General features: G+C 39.6%; 1 protein-coding gene, 1 long non-coding RNA gene and 10 other non-coding genes across 13 annotated transcripts; 1 reads left to right on the top strand and 11 right to left on the bottom strand.

Annotated features, from left to right (window-relative positions):
* Nucleotides 1-6385: 6385 nt before the first annotated feature.
* Nucleotides 6386-8576, bottom strand: LOC125497388 (uncharacterized). The gene is made up of 3 exons (XR_008969635.1): nt 8082-8576; nt 7358-7414; nt 6386-6582 (listed from the first exon to the last, which is right to left on the bottom strand). It is a non-coding gene; the product is annotated as an uncharacterized LOC125497388 (long non-coding RNA).
* A 941-nt stretch (nt 8577-9517) lies between these two features.
* On the top strand, nt 9518-21262 carry LOC104894436 (U11/U12 small nuclear ribonucleoprotein 31 kDa protein). 2 transcript variants are annotated; one of them, XM_019249747.3, is made up of 3 exons: nt 9518-10389; nt 18951-18995; nt 20876-21262. In XM_019249747.3, exon 1 carries the CDS (start codon nt 9589-9591, stop codon nt 10309-10311), a length of 723 nt encoding a protein of 240 aa, XP_019105292.1. In that variant the 5' UTR covers nt 9518-9588; the 3' UTR covers nt 10312-10389; nt 18951-18995; nt 20876-21262. The 2 variants fall into 2 exon arrangements, with proteins under 2 accessions (XP_019105292.1, XP_010678964.1); XM_010680662.4 differs by lacking the exon at nt 18951-18995.
* TRNAP-UGG (transfer RNA proline (anticodon UGG)) lies at nt 12532-12603 on the bottom strand. The gene has a single exon. It is a non-coding gene; the product is annotated as a tRNA-Pro (tRNA).
* On the bottom strand, nt 13186-13257 carry TRNAP-UGG (transfer RNA proline (anticodon UGG)). Its single transcript has one exon. It is a non-coding gene; the product is annotated as a tRNA-Pro (tRNA).
* Nucleotides 13838-13909, bottom strand: TRNAP-UGG (transfer RNA proline (anticodon UGG)). The gene has a single exon. It is a non-coding gene; the product is annotated as a tRNA-Pro (tRNA).
* TRNAP-UGG (transfer RNA proline (anticodon UGG)) lies at nt 14460-14531 on the bottom strand. The gene has a single exon. It is a non-coding gene; the product is annotated as a tRNA-Pro (tRNA).
* Nucleotides 15088-15159, bottom strand: TRNAP-UGG (transfer RNA proline (anticodon UGG)). Its single transcript has one exon. It is a non-coding gene; the product is annotated as a tRNA-Pro (tRNA).
* Nucleotides 15737-15808, bottom strand: TRNAP-UGG (transfer RNA proline (anticodon UGG)). Its single transcript has one exon. It is a non-coding gene; the product is annotated as a tRNA-Pro (tRNA).
* TRNAP-UGG (transfer RNA proline (anticodon UGG)) lies at nt 16427-16498 on the bottom strand. Its single transcript has one exon. It is a non-coding gene; the product is annotated as a tRNA-Pro (tRNA).
* TRNAP-UGG (transfer RNA proline (anticodon UGG)) lies at nt 17043-17114 on the bottom strand. Its single transcript has one exon. It is a non-coding gene; the product is annotated as a tRNA-Pro (tRNA).
* Nucleotides 18205-18276, bottom strand: TRNAP-UGG (transfer RNA proline (anticodon UGG)). Its single transcript has one exon. It is a non-coding gene; the product is annotated as a tRNA-Pro (tRNA).
* Nucleotides 19725-19796, bottom strand: TRNAP-UGG (transfer RNA proline (anticodon UGG)). Its single transcript has one exon. It is a non-coding gene; the product is annotated as a tRNA-Pro (tRNA).
* Nucleotides 21263-21528: the final 266 nt, after the last annotated feature.

The following is a 21528-nucleotide window of genomic DNA, read 5'->3' as shown; positions in this document are numbered from 1 at the left end:
TATCGCATTCTTCCCCCCTTAAAAGAAAAGTTACGTCCCCGTAACTCACGTACCTCTTGGAAAAGCTCAGGGTACTTCAGACGCATTGCATCTTCGGCTTCCCATGTGGCTTCCTCGGTAGTTTGATTTCTCCACAACACCTTGACAATTCTGACGTCCTTATTCCTCGTACTTCGCACTTTGCGGTCTAGGATCTGGACAGGTTTCTCCTCATAGGACAAAGTTTCGTCTATCTCTACGTTTTCAGGTTCAAGGACATGTGACGCATCAGGTACGTACCTCCGGAGTTGGGATACGTGAAACACGTTATGGACCCTTTCTAGGTCGTTGGGTAAATCCAGGCGATAAGCAACTTTCCCTACCCTCGCCAGTATCTCATAGGGTCCTATGAACTTAGGGCTTAGCTTCCCCTTTTTCCCGAATCGCATCACTCCTTTCATTGGGGACACCTTAAGCAACACTTTTTCCCCAACTTCGAAATTTTCGTCCCTTCGCTTCTGGTCCGCATAGGATTTTTGCCTGTCCTGTGCAGTCTTAATCTTTTCTTGAATGACTCGCACTTGATCCATCGTCTCTTGAATCATATCAGGTCCTAACACTACGTCTCACTGATGTCGTTCCAACACAAAGGGCTACGACACTTTCTCCCGTACAACGCTTCAAATGGTGCCATCTTAATACTAGCATGGTAGCTGTTGTTGTATGAGAATTCTATGAGGTCCAAATGGTCTTCCCATGACCCTTGGTATTCTAAAGCACATGCTCGCAACATGTCCTCTAAGGTCTGAATAGTTCGTTCGTTTGACCATCGGTAGCTGGGTGAAAGGCTGTACTCATTAATAGCTCACTACCAAATGCTTCCTGGACCTTTTTCCAGAAATTCGACAGGAATCGAGAGTCTCGATCTGATACTATACTTGTGGGTACTCCATGCAATCGAATGACATTTTTCACATAAGCCTTGGCTAAGGCTTCCATACTCCACGTATCTTTCATAGGTATGAACCTTGCTGTCTTGGTTAGTCTATCCACTATCACCCAAATGGTATTATTGCCTCCCCGACTCCTAGGTAAGGCGACAACGAAGTCCATGGATATCGAGTCCCATTTCCAGTCGGAATGTCTAAGGGTTGAATCTTTCCCTGAGGTCTCTTGTGTTCACTTTTGACTTTCTGGCATGTTAAGCATTTGGAAACAAACTCAGCTACTGCTCTCTTCATACCAGGCCACCAAAACATCTTCTTGAGGTCCTTATACAACTTATCTCCCCCTGGGTGGACAGAATACGTCGTGTTATGACCCTCGCTCATTATCTTTTGTTTCAGCTCTTCACACTTTTGTGGCACGCACCACCTACCCTTATATCGTATGCTCCATCCTCATGGATCGCAAACCCCTCTGCTTTGCCCTCCTTAAGCTTTGCCTTGACTCGCTCAAGTTTCACATCCCCAGGTTGACTCGCCCTTATCTCTTCTAGGAAGTTAGGTTCGATGGTTAGGGCACTCAGCAACCTTTCTACCTCCCCTTCATGAACAACTTCTATCTGAAGTCTAGAGAATTCCTCACAAAGTTTGTCGGCAACGACTAATGTATTCAGGCTATGGCTAGACTTGCGACTTAACGCATCAGCAACAACGTTGGCTTTACCCTCATGGTATTGGATGTCTAAGTCATAGTCCTTGATGAGCTCTAACCATCTGCGCTGCCTCATGTTGAGGTCTTTCTGGGTGAAGATATATTTAAGGCTTTTGTGATCGGTGAAGATACGGCAGGTTACCCCATAGAGGTAGTGTCTCCAGATTTTGAGTGCAAATACTATGGCGGCCAATTCTAGGTCATGTGTTGGGTAATTGACTTCATATGGCTTCAACTGTCGGGACGCATAAGCTATAACTTTCCCGTTTTGCATCAGAACACAACCCAACCCATTTTTGGATGCATCACTATACACATCATATCCTTCGTTCCCATTAGGCAAGGTTAGGACAGGGGCTGAGGTTAATCCTCTTTGAGTGTTTGGAAGGCCTTCTCACTGTCCTCATTCCAGGTAAACCTACAATCCTTCTTCATCAGGTTTGTCATAGGTTTTGCTATTTTGGAGAAGTCTTTCACAAATCTCCTATAGTAACCGGCTAAACCCAAGAAACTTCGTATATCCGTGACATTCTTTGGAGTAGGCCATTCACTCACGGCTTTGATTTTCGCAGGATCGACTGATACACCCTCCTTAGAGATAAAATGACCCAAAAATGACACTCTTTCCAACCAAAATTCACATTTCGAAAACTTTGCATATAGTTGGTTGTCCCTAAGTGTCTGCAAAATGACCCTCAAATGATCCTCATGTTCCTCCTTGTTCTTAGAATAGATCAGGATATCGTCTATGAACACTACGACGAATTTGTCTAGGTAGGGTCGGAAAATTCTATTCATAAGGTCCATGAAAACTGCAGGTGCATTGGTTAACCCAAAAGGCATAACCGTAAACTCATAGTGGCCATATCTGGTTCGAAAGGCAGTCTTAGGTATATCATGATCAACAATCCTCAACTGATGGTAACCAGACCTTAAGTCGATTTTGGAGAACATCCCCGCACCCTGAAGTTGGTCGAACAAATCATCAATCCTAGGTAATGGATACTTGTTTTTCACAGTGACATTGTTCAACTCCCGGTAGTCTATACATAACCTCAAGCTACCATCCTTCTTTTTCACAAATAGACGGGTGCTCCCCATGGCGACATGCTAGGTCTAATATACCCTTTTTCTAGAAGTTCCTCTAACTGGTTCTTTAACTCATTCATTTCTGCCGGAGCCATCCGATACGGGGCTTTCGAAATGGGTCCAGTCCCAGGTACTAGGTCAACGGTGAACTCTACATCTCTCCTTGGAGGCATACCAGGTATTTCCTCAGGAAAGACATCCTGGAATTCCGGACTATGGGCACATCTTCAGGCCTTAACGGATCATCTCCACTCTTCTCACTGAACACATAAATAGGGGCCAACCCTTGTCTACGTAGTTCTTAAGTTGTAACGCATTGATAACTTTAATTCCTGGTTCTCGAGGTATCCTCCTATATGACACTCTTTTCCCCAAAGGGTCCTTTAGTTCCACTTTTTGCGCATCGCAATCTATCTTAGCCCTGTACTTCCCAAGCCAATCCATCCCCAGAATGATATCTAGGTTTGATAAGTTAAACTCTATCAGATCAGAGGGAAAGTATCCCTCACCTATCTTTAATGGCACTTTTAGGAATCTTTTAGAACAATTAACAGTCTCCCCAGATGGAATGACTATAGGCATAGAAATCGACTCAGACTCGACCAATGTTAAATTTCTAACAGTTGCATGGGCAATAAATGACAAGGATGCTCCAGAATCAAATAAAACTTTAACAGGAGTGGAGTTGATAGAAAATGTACCCGTGACAACGTCTCTACGAGCCTCTTCTTCACTAGCCGTCATCATGTACAGCTTCCCTTTGCCCTTATCTTGGGAACTAGTTGCATTGTTAGCATTAGAGACTTGGTTGCTGGTATTGGTAGCGGGCTTGGAATAGTTAGAATTCCCATTGTAATTACCTCCCCCGTTACCATTCCCGTTACCATTTCCGTTTCGGGGCTTGTCCCCATAGTTCCCTTCCTTTGGCCATTGGGGTTTAGCTTGTTTTTCGAATAGCATTCATAGGCTCTATGCCCCATCTTCCCACATTCCCGGCATTCAACCTTGTTACCCTCACAATCCTTACCAGGGTGGTTGTTCGGGCACTTTCTACACCGATATACACGCTCAGGTCTGCGGTTATTGGTGTTATTGTTGCGGTTGTTGTTGTTGTTGGGATTAGGGTTATTGTTGGGTCCCTTACCAAAATTTCTCTGAGGGTTTTGATTATTCTGGTTCCCGTTGTGCTTTTTCTCAAACCTTTGGCCCTCAGGGTTTGGGTTATCCTTACGTTTCTCGCCCAGCTTACCCCCTTCCTCCCTTTTCCTGATAGCATAAAGGTGGGCAGCTTTGCCAAACACATGGTCCAGAGAGGTGAATGTATCTCCCCCCAGTCTACCCTGCAGGTCAAGGGTAAGTCCCAATTCAAAACGTGAGGCTTTAGCCTCCTCAGTAGGGGCAATCTCTGGGGCAAACCTCATCAGTTCAATAAATTTTCGGTAATATTCCTCTACCGACATGGTCCCTTTTCCAGCATCATGAACTCTTGGGCTTTTTGTTTCTTAAGATACGGAGGGTAGTACTTGTCTCTTAGGGCCTTTTTAAAAGTTTCCCACCCGAAACCCGGTTGGCTGAGAAGGTTGTCCTTAGCCTGGGTCCACCAGAAATGGGCATCCCCCTGCAGATAGTAACTAGCTAAGGGCACTGTTTTCTCGTCAGGACAGGTTAAGGGTGAAGAAAAGCTTATCAAATTCCCCAACCCAGTTTTCCAACTCTTCAGGTCCCCCTTTTCCATTTAGTATAGGTGGGTTCCTACGGGCCACTTTTTCAGATAGGTTCCCATCCCGGCTGTGACCTTGGGCTAAGTTGGCTGTAATCTGTACTAGGTCACGTATCGATTGCTCGATGTTAAGAGAGGTGTCAGGGGCGCCTCCCGATCGAACCATTCTGCGCTGAAATTAACATAGTAGCTATTTCAGTGACTTACACATAATTTTTGTTTTAACTTATTCAACGAATACACATTTAACATATCAACATATATTGCGAACACCTTTAAGTCTGTACTGACTTGCATTACAATCATCCAAAATAAGATGCCATAATTAACAATAAAAGATAATACTATGCACTATTATTGAAAATGGGAATGTAATATTTGTAAAGAAATACTATATATATATATATATAAATCAAATAATGTTACTCCCTAATCGGCATGCAAGCCTTATTATCCCTAACATAACAAATGAACAAAAACGATCAAAATAAAACAAAAATCCTAATCCTACATATATGTTCAAAAGAACTATGGGCCAAGACGGTGAGCTTCATCCTCTGATCCAGAATCCTCCATCCCTCCATCAAGGTCAATCTCATCTGCCTCAGGCTCGCCGTCCTCAAAGAATATATCCTCTAGTATGGGTCCTAGGTCTTCCTCGGGATCTTCTTCCTCGATGGGATCCTCCTCCTCAATGGGATCCTCCTCCTCAATGGGATCCTCCGCCTCAATGGGATCCTCTTCCTGAACAGGATTCTCATCCTCAACAGGGTCTTCATTCTCAGCAGGGTCCTCTCCCTCAACTGGTATGTCCTCTAGTGGAGGTGGCTCATCATCATCATCCTCCCCATGTAACCCTGGTACAACTGGACCCCACCCAACACTATAATGAAGGTCCTATTGTTCCTTTCATCATCAGAGACGTAAGTGACTGTCCTAAGATTCTGAAAGTCATCGCTAAAACTCATCCTCGAATGGCTGGTATCTTGGCCTTTTTGCCACAGGTGCTGATGGCGGTTCAGGTATGACCCCTGGGTTCTCAGAATTCCCATCTATGGCCCTATTGCTCGAACTTCCCCTTTCAGATGAAGTAGAAGGGTTTTGACCCCTGGTCTCACGAACCCTCCACTCATTCTCGCAGTATTTAAGGTCAGTGAGGAAGTGCTTTTCGGAAGGCAGGTTCTGATATCCGTAGGTATGCTTATTCCTATTGAAATACCCTTCTGGAGTCCACATATCCCATACCTACGATGAACAAATCTATATGGCTCTATATCTGGAACATAACGAAGCATGAAGTGTATCCTAGAGCCCTCAGATCGTAACCATTGTTCCCCTTGCATAATTCTGTAATCCATAGCAGACTTCATTTTAAAGAACCACATATCCCAGTCTTCCCCTACTTGTTTCATCAAAAAGTCCCTACAGCCTATGTCGTGAACCATCTGTGAAAGTAAAAACAAAATAGAATAGTCTAAGTTTTTGTAAAGAGGTAAATGCTCATTTTAACTTTGAAATCCACAAGTGAAATCAAGCTCATTCGATCAATAAAATAGTTTTTATACTTAAATAAGTTTTGAGTCTAATCAATTTAGACCTATCTTTGTACACTCTCTTAATCTAGTCACATTTGAAGATTTCAAGAACCTTTCACATTTCAATTACACAGAGAGCACATACAAGTTCGAGATACAAACAAAGTACAATGATAACATGCCTATGACTTAATGCACATGACATGATCTATATGCTCCTAGCCCATACTACCCGTTTTGAAATCGTTTCGAAAACGTCTTTGAAAATAGGAGCTTCTGGCTCTGATACCAGTTTTGTAACACCCCCAAAATCCATACACGTCTAAGCTACGTCGCATCGACTTTGGGAGTGTTACCGCCGCGATGGAACGCAAGGCATAATTAGAAATACGGTAACTCAAATTCATTGTCTCAAAACCAAATTGCAGCGGAATAGAAAATGTAATTACAACTCGGGAATCATAGATGACCCCTCTTTATTCAAACTCAAACCATGTAATAATGTTCTATAAAATTCATTAATGATCAAACCAAAAGTTAACTTCAAACTACAGTCTAGCCCCCATATGCTTGATGTCATGCAGCAGCACCAGCTCACCTAGTCTGCTCCCCATTGAAGTATCAATAGTTCATCACAGGACAACAAACACATAATAACACACAGGGTCAGCTATGCTGAGTACGTAATGAACCATGAAACATATGAATAAATGAAGCATACATTACAACTGTTATATGAACCTACGTTATTCACATCCTTTAATCTTTCATTATTTGGCATCGAACGGGCACCGTCATCTTACTAGAATCATACGGGCTACTGAATCCTTAATAGACAACTTGGTCTATTAGATGAAATGCAAATACGGTTTTGTTCCGTCTCACACCCATCACCTTAGTATGCATACCCCCAAGATCGAACGGAACCTTCCGCCTACTTGAGTTATCAAAATATAAGGACACTACTGTCGTCACAGTAGGCCTGCGTAGGAGTGTAGGACAAGTCCTACACTCCCCCCATTGTTCTATACTTGTAGGGAGTCCAACTACAAGTATCGCCATAATCTTCTTTTATTACCAATCATTCTTTTATAACTTTAAGAGTCATTTACATACTCTCTTAATTACCAAACTCAATCTTATCCCTAGTAACACCTTGTTACTCTATAGATCAGATTAATAATGCTGATGTTACACTACGATAGAACTTCGCATTTCAATGCAACATATTTCAATGCATCATATTTATTTCACGTTATAAACGTCTAACCAAACAATCACAATCAAAGTTCCCTATCATGGTACTAGGTTCCAATAACATGAACTGCAACCTAAACATGATACTAAGCTTTGAAAGTAAACTGGTACGCGTACGTACCTTGTAACGGAGAATTTTCGCTGACTTAATAGAACGAGCCGCTTATGAAATTGGGACCTAAATCGTTAAAACAAAGCTTAGTGTTACGTCCTTGATAACACTAACAACTACTACGTACTAAGACCATAACGATCTATCGATTCGAATTACGCAATAGTTAAAACCTTATTCTAGAACTTTCGTTATAATTCTAATCTAGTGAATTTAACGTCTTTTAGTAGTCAGAATTAGTGAGTAACTAAGTTATTTAGTAACATTAGTCCACTAATTTACCAATCCAAAATGTCATAAGTCCAGCCTGTCTTATGTCCAAAAGTCAAGTCATATGTCCAAAAGGTAAGTCATATGTCCAAAAGGTAAGTCATATGTCCAAGAGTAAGTCATATGTCCAAAAGGTAAGTTCCATGTCCAAAAGTAAGTTCCATGTCCAAAAGGGTAAATCATACGTCCCAAAGTCAGATTTCATGAAACAGGTTACTCATGAAACAGTAATAATTGTAACTAATAATAATACACACGTCTCCTGCTTTTATCTTATTCCAATTACAACCCTAACCAGAATTTTTTTTTACTTAAAACAGAACAATAACTTAACTGGTTAAACAATCTAATAATTTACTAAACACTCTAAATTACTAATTATTAATTACAAACCTTACTTAATTACGAAAACAGTAAATCTAAATAAAAAACTGATATAATAATTTAGGTGCATAAGTTATACCGCTAAATCTCGCCGGCAAAAGAACTCCGGCGACCGACCTCCGGAATCGAAACACCACACCACACGAGTGCACAGTAGCCTCGCCCGGTTTCGCTCGTCGCCCACGGACACCCACACCAGCCTTGCTGGTTCGCACAATCCCCGCGCAACAACCGAAACCCTCGTGCGACAGAACTCGCACAAACCACGCACCAACCTGCGACGATTTCTCGCAGCCTTTCGAACACCGTCGCGCACAACTCGACACGCCTGCGCACCGCTCGAACCAAACCTCGCGCAGCCTTCGTCGCTCGCAACCTCGGCACACCCTCGTCGCTCGCAACCTCGGCACACCCTCGTCGCTCGCAGCGCGAGTTCGCACCACTCGAGACTACGCCCGCGCGACCCTCAAACACCGACTGAGAGGGAATCCGAGAGAGGAAGAAAGAAAATCTGAGGGAGAGAGGCTGAAAAATTCGAGAGAGAGAGAAGAAGGGAGAAATCGGCTGAGGAGAGAGTGAGAGAGAAAAGTCGGCTGGGAGAGAGGGAGAAGAAAGGGTTTAGGGTTTTTTTCTGAAATTCCATTCTTTCTTTTTTTTACTCCCTTCCAAAAGGTAGTAACCCTAGGTCGATTAGGTTACTCTTTTAAAAAATTCCGGAAATTCCTAACAACTTCATATTATATAATTTATTCCTATTAACTTGTAAATAAATTAAAATACCTTTTTATTAATTCTTTTATATTTTCTTAATTAGTACGAAATTAGTATTAAAAATACGGAGTATTACAAAAACCCTCGAACACCTTCGTCAGAATTTGCACCAAAAACTCTCGACAATTCGCACGAAGCCCTCGTCTGAACTCGCACAACCACCGGCGACGAGAGGGAGGAGGCGAGAGGAAAGTCAGCGAGAGTTTGAGAGAATCCGAGAGAGAGATCTGAGAGAGGGAGAAAAATTCGAGAGAGAGAGAAGGAGAGAGATCGGCTGAGGAGAGAGAGAGGGAGAAGAAGGTCGGCTGAGGAGAGGGAGAAGGAAGGGTTTAGGGTTTTCTGAAATTCCCTCTCCTTTTCTTTTTATACTCCCTTCAAAAGGTAGTAACCCTAGGTCAAGTGAAGATTAGGTTACTCTTTTAAAACTCCGAAAATGCCTAACAATTTCCTATTAATTTGTAAATAAATTAAAATACCTTTTTTTATTAATTCTTTATATTTTCTTAATTAGTACGAAATTGCTACTAAAAATACGGAGTATTACATCCAATAAGTTGAATCAGGTCCAATCAGGTTTAATAAGTTCCAATAAGTTCAGTTTAGGTTCAATAAGTTCAGTTCAGATAAGATTCAATAAGTTCAGGATTTCAGGGCCAATAAACTGAATAAAACGCACCCTAATTATACATTACCCTTTTAAAATTATATTTCGATGAAATTTATTAAAAAAACCTACACAATCGACGCAAGCATCGCGCGTATAGAAGGTCCTCGCTGAACTTTGGTGTGTGCAGTAATCAGCAAAAACAACGACAATGGGCGACAGCGACGAAGACGAAACCCTCTACTACCGTTACACCACCCCTACACCTTCTCAACCATCCTCCTCCACCACCACCAAACGCGGAAGCGGCGGCTTAGCTCCGTCAAAATCAACCGTTTACGTTAGCAATCTTGACTACAACCTAACAAACTCCGACCTCTTCACCATATTCTCCACCTTCGGCAAGGTCGCTCGCGTCACCATCCGCAAACACCCCACCACTCGTCTCAGCCGCGGCATCGCCTTCATCCTCTTCGTCTCCCGCAACGACGCCGTTTCCGCCGCCCGCCAAATGAACGGAAAAATCCTCAACGGTCGCACCTTAACTGCTTCCATTGCCGCCGACAACGGCCGTGCTCCCGAGTTCATTCGTCGCCGTGTTTACAAGGACAAGTCCAGGTGTTATGAGTGCGGTGAAGAAGGTCACCTCAGCTATGAGTGTCCCAGGAATCAGCTCGGTAATAGGGAACGCCCCGTTCCGAAGAAGGGTAGGAGAGAGACTGAGCAGAGGAAAAAGACCGAGACTGAAGCCGAGGCCGGGGCCGAGGCCGAGGAAGAGATAGATTGGAATGAGGAAGATAATTGGGCTTCTGTGGTTGATAGTGGTGCTGATCAGAGATTGTTGATGGGAGTGGAACAAGAGAAATTGGGGAAAGGGAAGAAAGTGAAGAAGAACCCTAGCTATTTTAGTGATGAAAGTGGGGAAGAAGACTGAATATACTTTCATATGGGGTAATTATTGTAAGCTCATATGCTCTGATCGCGCTTCAATCCATCTTTGATTGATTATGAGGTAACATGTCTGATTTATTAATTCTAAACTTTATGTTAATTTGACTTTAATTAGATATCTGTTGCTTGTATGTTTACGATTAAATTGTTGAGTAGCATTAATTTAGCAGTAGTAGAGTCGATATTTGGTTTAATTTATGAATTAGTAGGTTGCATATTCTAATTCTCTGAAAATTCAAGTACTGAATTGTGAAACATGTGTGATTTTTGAGCAATATTTTGTGGAGGACGTGCTACAGAGTGATATTTGATAAATTTGATTTCTGAAAATTGTTTATTTTGTTTTAATTTTTAATTCTATTGGTTTTTCTTTTTTTAATCAACTAATTAGTAGTTTACTTTTTTTTTTTGGGGGTCTGTCATCTGTGTGTGTGATCAACGTGCTTGAATATGGTTGACTGAGGATCAATGCCCTTGGGTGAAATGAATCCAAGCAATTGTTATGATTATCGTAACTTTGTGAACTTTTTGTTAGATGCATTTCGTGTGGTGACCGTCTTTCGTTTTGACTTCCAATTCGAAAGGTGGAATAAAGAGCCAGAGGCGTAAAAGGTCATGTCAAGAATTCGAAGTAGGAACTTGCTAAACCTTGGTGGTGGTGGGGGTGGGGGGTATTCTGTGGTCGTAATGAGATTGTTGATTCACCTAATGCTACTAGATTGTTGATCCACTTAACTTATTAGTCATGCTTTTCGAACCTAGTGCAATCATATGAACTATGAAGAGATATGGAATTTGTTGTCCAATGACTCCTTCAGCGAGATTCAGATTAGTGAACTGGGGATCAGTTGTTTCACTAGGGAATTTGTGTGAACTTATCAGTTGCTGAAAAAGGTCAGAGTGATACCTGAATGGGATGTATGCCATTTTCGGAAATGCAAAGTTGTAGTCACCTGAATATTGGGCCTGAAAGAGAGAGGGAGTGAGGGAGGGAGAGGGAGATAGATTTGTTAATATATACTTAGTCAAAATCTGTAGAAGAAAGACATAGTTTATCATGGAAAGATAATTAATGGAAAAAAAAAATCCTTCTTGTACGAGTTTAGAATACTCATCGGAAGACTTCAATTTTAAGACCTCGTTTCGATCCTTTTTTTTTAACCAACTAAGTTTGTTATAGCACGGAGATTTAGTTATACTCAACTACGCAAAAGGCAAGACATTACGAGTATTGAACTAACTCGCTGACCGGAAGCTAGTATCAAAGCACTAGATCAAATGCCTTTTTGATGATCACAAAGTGTTCATCAGATGCCTCGTAATGTCACTGGTGCTAATGTGTATTTTTGCTAACGGCTGGTTCTATTTTTATTTGCTATGCACTTCCTGAACTGCAGACTTGGTTCATTATCATGTTGTTTGCTTATTCCCCGCGTGTGAAAAATTGTTGTGGAAACACATTAGTGTTCTTTTGTTTATTTGGACCTCTTGTTCTGAGCAGAGGAAGAACTTCATAGATGAAAAAAAAACTATCCATTTGTATCCGGGGAATTCCGAGAATTGAACTCGGGACCTCTCGCACCCAAAGCGAGAATCATACCACTAGACCAAATGCCCAACTGGATATTTGTTGGATATTATGTTGCCTTTTGCTTAATACTGCAAGATTCTTAAGTTGACTATATTTCAATTTGTTTATCTAGGGCCTAAGGTTCACATGCCCTCGTTTTTCCCGCTTTCTTCTTCTGTCTGTTTGTGTAGTGTCATTTATTTTTGATATGAAAGATCAGGAACTGTTTGTTTTATAAAACAAAACAAATCTTTTTGTTCTGTATCTGACCAGGATTCAATGAAGCTGCTAGGAACTTTGGTGACTATGGTGCATTTCGTTAGTCAACCATACATTCATTTCTGTTGCAGGCAAATAAACTTAGCAAATTTTTCTCCTTTTATGGACTAGATACAATGATTTAATAGGAAAATGCTAGTAATATGAGGAATGATATTTCATATATCAGGAGTCCCGGTCTTGAATTTGGCTTCTCTTGTACGTAAACTGATAAATCCATCACTGGAAAATGTCTAAGTCCTGCTGTTTTTCTGCCTTTTTTATGTGTGGTGATAGTTTATTTTGACATAAGCTAGCAACTTTTGTTAGTCAATGGATGGAAAAAAATTTGTCTTCTACAGTCTATTTGTATTTGGGGCATTCCGAGAATCGAACTCGGGACCTCTCGCACCCAAAGCGAGAATCATACCACTAGACCAAATGCCCAACTGTTTGTCTATTAGATCATATTGCCTTTTTTTAGTGCTGCAAGATTCCTAAGTTGACTTTAATTCACCTTGTTTATCTAGGGCCTAAGGCTAATGTGCCTTTGTTTTTTCCTCTTCTTCTGTCTATATATGTAGTATCATTTATTTTGTTGCGAAAGTTTAGGAGGCTGTTTGTTTTATAAAACAGACAAAAAAAATTTGTTCGGAAGCTGCTGGGAACTTTGTTGACAATGGTGCATTTTCTTTAGTCAACCATACATTTCTTTCGTGTTGCAGGCAAATTAACTTTGCCAATTTTTTCTCCTTTTCCTTTTTGTATCATTGGTAGTCTTGGGCTAGATACAATGATTTAATAGGAAAATGCTTGTAAAATGAAGAAATGACGTTTTATATATCAGGATTTTCAGTCTTGAATTTGGCTTCTTTTGAACGTAAACTGAGAAATCCATCACTGGAAAATGTCCAAGTCCTGCTGTTTTTCTACCTTTTGTATGTGTGGTGGTAGTTTACTTTGACATTAGCTAGCAACTTTTGTTAGTCGATGGAAAAAAAAATTGTCTTCTACAGTCTATTTGTATTTGGGGCATTCCGAGAATCGAACTCGGGACCTCTCGCACCCAAAGCGAGAATCATACCACTAGACCAAATGCCCAACTGTTTGTCTGTTAGATCATATTGCCTTTTGTTTAGTGCTGCAAGATTCCTGAGTTGACTTTAATTCACCTTGTCTATCTAGGGCCTAAGGCTAATGTGCCTTTGTTTTTTCCCCTTCTTCTTCTTTCTATTTATGTAGTATCATTCATTTTGATGTGAAATTTTAGGAGGCTGCTTGTTTTATAAATCAAAACAGATCTTTTTGTTTGGCATGACGGTATTCGACCAGGGTTCAATTATGCTGCTGGAAACATTGGGGACAGTGTTGCATTTTCGTTAGTTAGTCCTATACTTATATTGTATTGCAGCCAAACTTTTTGCCATTTTTTTTTCTCCTTTTCCTTTCCTTTCATTGGTAGGCTTGGGCTGATACAATGATTTAATAGGAAGATGCTCTTAAAATGAGGAATGGCATTTCATATATCAGGAGTTCCAGTCTTGAATTTGGCTTCACTTGTATGTAAACTGAGAAATCTATCACTGGAAAATGTCGAAGTCTTGCTGTTTTTCTGCCTTTTGTGTGTGGTGATAGTCAATGGATGGAAAATTTTTTTGGCTTCTGCAGTCTATTTGTATTTGGGGCATTCCGAGAATCGAACTCGGGACCTCTCGCACCCAAAGCGAGAATCATACCACTAGACCAAATGCCCAACTGTTTGTTTTTAGTAATGCAAGATCCCTAAGTTGACCTCAAATCACCTTGTTTATCCAGGGCCTAAGGCTCATATGCCTTTGTGTTTTCCCCTTCTTCTGTCTATTTATGTCATGTCATTTATTTTGATGTGAATTTTAGGAGGCTGTTTGTTTTATAAAAAAAAATATTTTTGTCCAGAAGCTGCTGGGAACTTTGTTGACAACAGTGTATTTTCGTTAGTCAACCATACATTCCTTTCATGTTGCAGGCAAATTAACTTTGCCAAAATTTTCTCCTTTTCCTTTTTGTTTCATTGGTAGGCTTGGGCTAGATACAATGATTTGATAGGAAAATGCTTGTAAGATGAAGAACTGACGTTTTATATATCAGGATTTTCATTGTTTAATTGGCTTCTCTTGAACGTAAACTGAGAAATCCATCGCTGTAAAATGTCCAAGGCTTGCTTTTTTTCTACCTTTTGTATGTGTGGTGATAGTTTATTTTGACATTAGCTAGCAAAGTCAATGGATGGAAAAAAAATTGTCTTCTACAGTCTATTTGTATTTGGGGCATTCCGAGAATCGAACTCGGGACCTCTCGCACCCAAAGCGAGAATCATACCACTAGACCAAATGCCCAACTGTTTGTTTGTTAGATCATATTACCTTTTGTTTAGTGCTGCAAGATTCCTGAGTTGACTTCAATTCACCTTGTTTAACTAGGGCCTAGGCTCATATGCCTTTTTTTTTACCCCTTCTTCTGTCTATTTATGTAGTATCATTCATTTTGATGTGAAAGTTTAGGAGGCTGCTTGTTTTATAAAACAAAACAAATCTTTTTGTTTGGTATGACTGTATTTGACCAGGGTTCAATTAAGCTGCTGGGAACATTGGGTACAATGGTGCATTTTTGTTAGTTAATCCTACAGTTATATTGTATTGCAGCCAAACTTTTTTGCCATTTTTGTTCTCCGTTTCCTTTTCTTTCATTGGTAGACAAATAGGAAGATGCTCTTAAAATAAGGAATGACATTTCATATATCAGGAGTTCCAGTCTTTAATTTGGCTTCACTTGTATGTAAATCGAGAAAGCCATCACTGGAAAATGTCCAATTCCCGCTGTTTTTCTGCCTTTTGTGTGTGGTGATAGTCAGTGGATGGAAAAAAATTTGGCTTCCACAGTCTATTTGTATTTGGGGCATTCCGAGAATCGAACTCGGGACCTCTCGCACCCAAAGCGAGAATCATACCACTAGACCAAATGCCCAACTCTTTGTTAGATCACATTGCCTTTTGTTTAGTAATGCAAGATCCCTAAGTCGACCTCAAATCACCTTGTTTATCCAGGGCCTAAGGCTCATATGCCTTTGTTTTTTCCCCTTCTTCTGTCTATTTATGCCGTATCATTTATTTTGATGTGAAAGTTTAGGAGGCTGTTTGTTTTATAAAACAAAATATTTTTCTTCAGAAGCTGCTGGGAACTTTGGTGACAATAGTACATTTTCGTTAGTCAACCATACATTCCTGTCGTGTTGCAGGCAAATTAACTTTGCCAAAATTTTCTCCTTTTCCTTTTCTTTCGTTGGTAGGCTTTGGCTAGATACAATGATTTAATAGGAAAATGCTTGTCAAATGACGAAATAACATTTTATATATCAGGATTTTCGGTCTTGAATTTGGTGTCGATTGAACGTAAACTGAGAAATCCGTCACTGGAAAATGTCCAAATCTTGCTGATTTTTTGCCTTTTGTATGTGTTGTGATAGTTTATTTTGACATCAGCTAGCAACTTTTGTTAGTCAATGGATGGAAAAAAAATTGGCTTGTACAGTCTATTTATATTTGGGGCATTCCGAGAATCGAACTCGGGACCTCTCGCACCCAAAGCGAGAATCATACCACTAGACCAAATGCCCAACTGTTTGTTTGTTGGATCATATGGCCTTTTGTTTAGTGCTGCAAGATTCCTAAGTTGACTTTATTGCACCTTGTTTATCTAGGGCCTAAGGCTCATATACCTTTATTTTTTTCCCCCTAATTCTGTCTATTTATGTAGTATCATTTATTCATTTATTTTGATGTGAATGTTTTGTTGTCCGTTTGTTTTATAAAACAAAACAGATCTTTTTGATTGGTATTTGACCAGGGTTCATTAAGCTGCTGGGAACATTGGGGACAATGGTTCATTTTTGATAGTTAATCATACAGTTATGTATGTTGTATTGCAGCCAAACATTTTTCCGTTTTTTTTCTCCTTTTCCTTTCTGTTCATTGGTAGGCTTTGGCTAGATACACTGATTTAATAGGAAAATGCTTGTAAAATTATGAAATGAAATTTTCATATGTCAGGGTTTTCAGTAATGAATTTGGCTTCTCTTGAATGTAAGCTGAGAAATCCATCGCTGGAAAATGGCCAAGTCTTGCTGTTTTTCTGCCTTTTGTATGCGTGGTTATAGTTTATTTTGACATAAGCTAGCAACTTTTGATAGTTAATGGATCGAAAAAATTTTGGCTTCAACAATCTCATTATATTTGGGGCATTCCGAGAATCGAACTCGGGACCTCTCGCACCCAAAGCGAGAATCATACCACTAGACCAAATGCCCAATTGTTTGTTTGTTAGATCATATGGCCTTTTGTTTAGTGCTGCAAGATTCCTATGTTGACTTTAATTCACCTTGTTTATCTAGGGCCTAAGGCTCATATGCCTTTGTTTTTTCCCTTTCTTCTTCTGTCTCTTTATGTAGTATCATTTATTTTGATGCGAGAGTTTATGATCGGAAGCTGGTGGGAACTTTGGTGACAATGGTGCATTGTCGTTAGTCAACCATACATTCGTTTCAAGTTGCAGGCAAATTAACTTTGCCAATTCTTTCTCCTTTTCCTTTTTTTATTTTCATTGGTAGGCTTGGGCTAGATACAATGATTGAATATGAAAATGCTTGTAAAATGAATAAATGACATTTAATATATCAAGATTTTCAGTCTTGAATTTGGCTTCTCTTGAACATAAACTGAGAATTCCATCGCTGGAAAATGTCCAAGTCTTCTGCCTTTTGTATGTGTGGTGATAGTTTATATTGACATGAGCTAGCAACTTTTGTTAGTCAATGGATGGAAAAAAAAGGCTTCTACAGTCTATTTGTATTTGGGGCATTCCGAGAATCGAACTCGGGACCTCTCGCACCCAAAGCGAGAATCATACCACTAGACCAAATGCCCAACTGTTTGTTTGTTAGATCATATGGCCTTTTGTTTAGTGCTGCAAGATTTCTAAGTTGACTATTTCACCTGGTTTATCTAGGGCCTAAGGCTCATATGCTTTTCTTTTCTCCCCCTCTTCTGTCTATTTATGTAGTACCCTTTGTTTTGATCTGAAAGTTTAAACTGCTGGGAACCTCGGTGACGATGTTGCATTTTCGTTAGTCAACCATACATTTATTTTTGTGTTAATTTGCCTATTTTTTCTCCTTTTCCTTTTCTTTCAGTGGTAGTCTGGGGATAGATGCAAAAATTTAATTGGAAATTGCTAGTAAAATGAGGAAGTGATACTTCATATATCAGGATTTCCAGTCTTGAATTTGACTGAGAAATTCATCACTGGAAAATGTCCAAGTCTTGCTGGTTTTATGCCTTTTGTGTGTTTGGCGATAGTTTATTTTGACATTAGCCAGCAACTTTTCTGTAGTTAATTTCATCTTCTAATCTCTTGACCCGCAAATATTCCATAAAAACCATGAAAGCTCAAATAAGACATGGTCTTGTTTGTGTGTATTTGAGATAGTTGATTCATATTTGGTTTCCACAGTCTTTTTCATTTGAGGCAAGGGATCATAAATTCTGTTTGTTATTTGCTTGTCGTATAATGTATCTTGTTTGTGGCCTGAGTAATGATTGTGAAAATCTTAATAAAAAGAAGTCTATCATGTTCTGATTCTAAATAAAAAGAAGTTTATAATTTGGGGCATTCCTAGAATCAAACTCGGGACCTCTCGCACCCAAAGTGAGAATCATACCACTAGACCAAATGCCCTTTTGTTGCTTACAAAGCTGCCGCATCAAATTGCCTGTTATTGATGTGTAGTCTGTCTTAACTTTGTATCTTTCCCAAAACTTAGGATCTTGAAGCGTGGTTTGTTCTCATTTAGTTGCCCTTCCTCAACTGCGGACCTGCTCCACGTAATATGTTGCTTGGTTATTTCTGCCTGTTAGGAATTGTTGTGGAAGAACAGTAGTGTTCTTTTGGTGATTTGTTCCTATTGCTATGAGCAGAGGAAGCTTCCAGTAGAGGAAAAAATAAATTTTTGTATTTGGGGCATTCCGAGAATCGAACTCGGGACCTCTCGCACCCAAAGCGAGAATCATACCACTAGACCAAATGCCCAACTGTATGTTTGTTAGATATTACATTGCCTTTTGCCCATGGAATTAAAACTCTCCCGTTCCGTTACAGAACGGCCGTTCTGTAACGGATTTTGGATTTGCCGTTCCGCGAAATCCCGTTACGGAACGCCATAATAAAATTCACATACTTCTCGCCGCGTTGTCCGTTCCGTAACGCGAACTCGCCGCGTTAGAACGCTTTTATCCCCGTTACATCCGTTTTTTTCAAACATTGGCCAAATTCTTTCTATGATTTAATTATATAGTTGATGAAACATGATATTCTATTAGATTTGATTATATTATGTTGTATAATGCTTCATAAACTAAAAAATGCAAATAAAGTTGAAACATATTTATGTGAATTTTTTTAAAAATTCACGCCGCGTCGGCCGCGAAACGTTCTATTTGCCCGTTACAAGCCGTTCCCGCGAAAACGTGACCGTTCCCGCGAACGCGACCGCGACCGCGTTTTTTTTCCCTGCTTTTGCCTAATGCCTAGTACTGCAAGATTCGTAAGTTGACTTTATTTCACCTTGTGCTCCTGGTGTCCAACGCTCATCTATTTGTTTTTTCTTCTTCTTTCTATATATATAATCATTTTACTTGATAATGAGATTTTGGAGGCTGTTTTTTTATTTTTAAAATTATGTTTCTTTTTTGATATCTGATCAGGGTTCAATTTAATGCTAGGAACATTGGGGACAATGTTGCATCATGGTTAGTTCATCATACAGTTATATTGCATTGCAGCCAAAAATTTTTGCCAATTTTTTTTATTTTTTTTCTTTGCTTTCGTTGGTAGGCTTGGGCTAGATATAAAGATTAAATATGAACATGCTTGTGAAACAAAGAATAACATTTGGTTTTTCTTGTGCTTAAACTGAGGATACACCACTCGACCAAATGTTTGTTTTTCTGCTTTTTGTGAATGTGGCGATAATGACAGTGTCTAGCAACTTTTGTGTGCTGTAACTTCACTTTCTCACCTCTTGACTAGCAAATATTCCATAAAAAACATAAAAGCTCAAATAAGATATGGTTTTGTTTGTGTTTGAGATAGTTGATTCAAAATTTAATTTTGTATGATGTATCCTGTTTGTGGCGTGAATCATGATTGTGAAATTTGGATGAGAAGGACCCAATTTTGTACTGGTTCTAGAAAAAAGGTTACTAATAGGTTTAGGAATGTGGGGCATTCTAAGAATTGAACTTGGTACCTCTCGTTCCCAAAGCGAGAATCCTCTGTATTTCTGCTAATCTTAGGATCCGAAAGCATTGTTTCTTTAACCGCAGACCTGCTTCACAATCAAGGAGTTTGCTAATTTCTTGCTGCGAAGATTTATTGTGGAAACTCATTAGTGTTTTGGTGAGTTGGAGCTATTGTTATAAACAGAGGAAGATTTTAATAGATGAAAAAAAAAAGGCTTCCACAGTCTATTTGTATCTGGGGCATTCCGAGAATCGAACTCGGGACCTCTCGCACCCAAAGCGAGAATCATACCACTAGACCAAATGCCCAACTGTATGATGTTTTATTGCTTTTTACTTAATATTTTTGCTGAGAAAGATTCTTAAGTTGACTTTCACCTTACCTAGCTCATCTGGTGTTTTAGGCTCATGTAGCCTTATTTGACTGCTATTTCTTTTAAGTTCGATTTTATTTGATGTGAGATTTTGGAGGCTGGTTAAAGATTGTTTCATTCTGATGTTTAACCAATGTAGAGTTAAGGTGGTAGGAATTTTTGTAGGCTATGGTGCATTATCATAAGTCAGTCATATAACTATATTGTGTTGCAGGCTTGCAGCTAAAATAATTTGCCGTCGCTTTTATTTTCCTGATTTGGTGGTGTGTTTGGACCAGATCTAGAGATTGAATTGGTAAATGCTAGTGAAACATAGGAATGACATTATAAACTAGTCTCCAAGTCTTAATTTTGGCTTCTCTTGCACTTGAACTGAGAATTCACAAGTAACCCAAATGTTCTGGCCTTGCTGTTTTTCTGCCTTTTGTGTCTGTAGTGATATAGTAATATTTTTGGGGGACATAGTCTAGCAACTTCTGTCTGTTGTAATGTTAACACTCAACACCCCCTCTCTTCCCTAGTAAATATTCCATGAACTACCCAAAAGCTCAAACAAGACATCATCTTTAAAGTCTGAGATAGTTGATTGAAAGTTTTGTTTGTTGTTTCCTCGTCATATGATCGTTTTCTGTTTGTGGCCTCAATCATGGTTGTAAAATCGCTAATGGAAAGGACTGATTTACGTACTGATTAGAACTAAAAAGTTAGTATTAGACTTAGCAATCTGGGGGGCTCTCTCTCACCCAAATTGAGAATCTCAACACTAGATCAAATGCCCAACTTTGTGTTTTTTGTGCATATCGAGGTGGAGACTTTCCTTTGTTTTTCAGTTAACGTGCTACAATAATGTTTAGCTGAAATTTGCTTTATCTTCCATATCCTTGCTTGAAGCTGAGGTATATGTAACAAATTTACCCTCTTTACAGTCTTCAGGATGAGACTGAGCAAAACAATTTGATATCTAAATTAAGTTTGTGACTGTTTGTTAATTTGCCTGTTCAACATTTGATGCAGGGACTCTGTTTTCATACAACTGGCAGAAAGCTGGTAATGGAGCAAGCTATATGAAAATATGGGAGACGCCGAGACGGTGATCTAGGGAGTAGTATATACTTTGTGGTAAGGAGGAACAGAAAAAAAAAGATTTGCAGGCATTTTGAGAACTATCTTGGGAGCTCTTGCACCAAAAGCAATAGACCGAATACCCTAATGCTGCCGTAGATATTGGATCACTTGTTATTGTCGTGTATAATCTGGGTGTTAACCGCAGTTATGCTTAGTGAACACTAGAGGAGAAGGTAGATGGTCATGGGCTTATCAGAAAGTTGATGATATGGTCCATTTTTAAACGAGTTGCTCTCAAATTCTCAATTTTTTGCCTGGTGCTTCTTTGCTGGATAACTGTGGCATTAGATGTGGCATTTTCGTACAGAAAATGATGGAAATAAGTTCATTTCACGAATAACCAATTGTTTGACAACCTATATATATCCTGGTTATATTACAGTTGGCTATTCCGTGAAAGTCACAATTATCTTTCTATGGCATCATAATGCTTACTTCCAAAAGTCACAAGGAAATCAAATCTGTTTTTTTTTTTTTATTGGGAAATTAAGTCAGCCCAAGGGCTAACCCCTACCAAGATTACTAGCCTTGTAGGAACTACC

This window comes from Beta vulgaris, chromosome 5 (assembly GCF_026745355.1).
Source record: "Beta vulgaris subsp. vulgaris cultivar EL10 chromosome 5, EL10.2, whole genome shotgun sequence".
NCBI lineage: Eukaryota > Viridiplantae > Streptophyta > Magnoliopsida > Caryophyllales > Amaranthaceae > Beta > Beta vulgaris.
Note: the sequence above shows the minus strand (reverse complement) of the source record. Positions and strands in the feature narration are given on the sequence as shown.

Coding starts and splice junctions, on each gene's coding strand:
- LOC104894436 (XM_010680662.4), top strand. CDS start 9,589: ATGGGCGACAGCGACGAAGACGAAACCCTCTACTACCGTTACACCACC.